Source organism: Mauremys reevesii, linkage group 13, assembly GCF_016161935.1.
Source record: "Mauremys reevesii isolate NIE-2019 linkage group 13, ASM1616193v1, whole genome shotgun sequence".
NCBI classification, from domain to species: Eukaryota; Metazoa; Chordata; order Testudines; family Geoemydidae; genus Mauremys; species Mauremys reevesii.
This window is the reverse complement of record NC_052635.1, coordinates 4544275-4546816: the sequence shown is the minus strand read 5'-3', so window position 1 is coordinate 4546816 and position 2542 is coordinate 4544275. Positions and strand designations below refer to the sequence as shown.

Below are 2542 nucleotides of genomic sequence, written 5' to 3'. Positions count from 1 at the left end.
CGAAGGAGCGAGTGAGGCGTGAGCAAAGGCCGAGAGGTGAAGGAGTGAGCGGACAGAGACGTGAAGGCACGAGCGAGGGTCGAGAGGCGAAGGAGCGAGCGAGGCGCGAAAGACGGAGAAGCGCGAGCAGCGGACGGAGAGCGAAGGCGGCGAGCGAGCGAGCGAAAAGGCGGCAGCAGCGAGGCGCGAGCGGACGGAGAGAGGCGAAGGCGCGAGCGAGGCGCGAGCGGACGGAGAGAGGCGAAGGAGCGAGCGAGGCGCGAGCGGACGGAGAGAGGCGAAGGCGCGAGCGAGGTGCGAGCGGACGGAGAGAGGCGAAGGCGCGAGCGAGGCGCGAGCGGCAGACGGCGAGCGAAAAGGCGGCGAGTGCAGCGGAGCGAAAGCGAAAGCGGCGAGCGAGCGCAGCGAGCGGCGGAGAGAGGCGGCGCGCGGCGAGGCCGAGGCGAAGGCGCCATGTCGCAGGGGGGGTTCTACGATTGCGAGCGGGCCCCCCCGCGTCCCATGGCGTCAGAGCTGGGGGCACTCGGGGAGCACGAGGGCTCCATCGACCTGGCCGCCTACATCGGCGACGAGCAGCTGCTGTCGGAGCTTCTGCAGGGCCCCCCGCAGCGGGCGCCGAAGAGCTCCCCCTTCCCGGGCTACCTGCAGGGGGAGCCCTGGGGCTACGGGAGCCCCCACAAGGGCTACGGCGCCCTGGTGAAGGAGGAGCCGCGGGGGGCAGAGCCCGGGCGCCGCACCAGCTACAACCCCCTGCCCTTCCAGGTGGCGCATTGCGGGCAAACGGCCGTCAGCCTGCCACCGGGGGGCGCCAGCCCGGCCCTGCGCACGCTCAAGGTAAGGTGCCCCTCACTCCCGACCCGCAGCCCCCAGCGCCCTCCCGCTGCCCTCCTGCGGCCCCCCGGTGCCCCTCACTCCCGACACGCAGCCCCCAGCGCCCTCCCGCTCCCCTCCTGCAGCCCCCCGGTGCCCCTCACTCCCGACCCGCAGCCCCAGCGCCCTCCCGCTCCCCTCCTGCAGCTCCCGGTGCCCCTCACTCCCGCCCCGCCGCCCCCAGCGCCCGCCCGCTCCCCTCCTGCGGCCCCCCGGTGCCCCTCACTCCCGACCCGCAGCCCCCAGCGCCCTCCCGCTCCCCTCCTGCAGCTCCCCACGGTGCCCCTCACTCCCGACCCGCAGCCCCCAGCGCCCTCCCGCTGCCCTCCTGCGGCTCCTCACGGTGCCCCTCACTCCCGACCCGCAGCCCCCAGCGCCCTCCCGCTGCCCTCCTGCAGCCCCCCGGTGCCCCTCACTCCCGACCCGCAGCCCCCAGCGCCCTCCCGCTGCCCTCCTGCGGCCCCCCGGTGCCCCTCACTCCCGACACGCAGCCCCCAGCGCCCTCCCGCTCCCCTCCTGCAGCCCCGGTGCCCCTCACTCCCGACCCAGCCCCAGCGCCCTCCCGCTGCCCTCCTGCAGCTCCCCGGTGCCCCTCACTCCTGACCCGCAGCCCCCAGCGCCCTCCGCTGCCCTCCTGCAGCCCCCGGTGCCCCTCACTCCCGACCCGCAGCCCCCAGCGCCCTCCCGCTGCCCTCCTGCAGCCCCCCACGGTGCCCCTCACTCCCGACCCGCAGCCCCCAGCGCCCTCCCGCTGCCCTCCTGCAGCCCCCCGGTGCCCCTCACTCCCGACCCGCAGCCCCCAGCGCCCTCCCGCTGCCCTCCTGCGGCCCCCCGGTGCCCCTCACTCCCGACCCGCAGCCCCCAGCGCCCTCCCGCTGCCCTCCTGCGGCCCCCCGGTGCCCCTCACTCCCGACCCGCAGCCCCACCTGGCGGTTTCTCTCCCCAGGGCCCCCCCTGCAGCCCGCTGCTGGCCTCGCCGGGCCCGGGGAAGGGGAAGAAGGCGGTGAACAAGGACAGCCTGGAGTACCGGCTGCGCCGGGAGCGGAACAACATCGCCGTGCGCAAGAGCCGGGACAAGGCCAAGCGGCGGGTGCTGGAGACGCAGCAGCGGGTGCTGGAGCTGGCGGCGGAGAACGAGCGGCTGCAGAGCCGGGTGGCACAGCTGAGCCAGGAGCTCGACACGCTCCGGGCCCTGTTCCGCCAGGTGCCCGAGGCCGCCGTGCTGGGCAAGGGGCTGGGGGGCTGCAGCTGAGTGACCCCCAATAAACCTGCTGACACGCCCGGCCCTGCTGATCTGTGGGGGGCGGGGCAGGGGGCGCCGAGTGCTGGTGCCCGGGGTCACCGGCCCGGTGATGGGGGGGCGCCGAGTGCTGGTGCCCGGGGTCACCGGCCCGGTGATGGGGGGGGCACCGATCGCTGGTGCCCGGGGTCACCGTCCCGGTGATGGGGCGCCGATCGCTGGTGCCGGGTCACCGCCCGGTGATGGGGCACCATCGCTGGTGCCCGGGTCACCGCCCGGTGATGGGGCCCCGATCGCGGGGGCCCGGGGTCACCGGCCCGGTGATGGGGGGGCACCGATCGCTGGTGCCCGGGGTCACCGGCCCGGTGATGGGGGGGCACCGATCGCTGGGGCCCGGGGTCACCGTCCCGGTGATGGGGCACGATCGCTGGT

At 76.1% G+C, this 2542-nt stretch overlaps 1 protein-coding gene across 1 annotated transcript; it reads left to right on the top strand.

The window, feature by feature from the left end:
- The first annotated feature begins 432 nt into the window (after nt 1-432).
- On the top strand, nt 433-2145 carry CEBPE (CCAAT enhancer binding protein epsilon). The gene is made up of 2 exons (XM_039498309.1): nt 433-834; nt 1817-2145. The coding sequence occupies exons 1-2, from the start codon at nt 454-456 to the stop codon at nt 2120-2122; spliced, it is 687 nt and encodes a 228-aa protein (XP_039354243.1). The 5' UTR covers nt 433-453; the 3' UTR covers nt 2123-2145.
- The last annotated feature ends 397 nt before the right edge of the window (nt 2146-2542 follow it).

Excerpts from the sequence above, each read along its gene's own strand:
- CEBPE (XM_039498309.1), top strand. The coding sequence starts at position 454 with ATGTCGCAGGGGGGGTTCTACGATTGCGAGCGGGCCCCCCCGCGTCCC. Across the intron at positions 835-1,816 it reads CGGCCCTGCGCACGCTCAAG|GGCCCCCCCTGCAGCCCGCT; the intron begins GTAAGGTGCCCC and ends TTCTCTCCCCAG.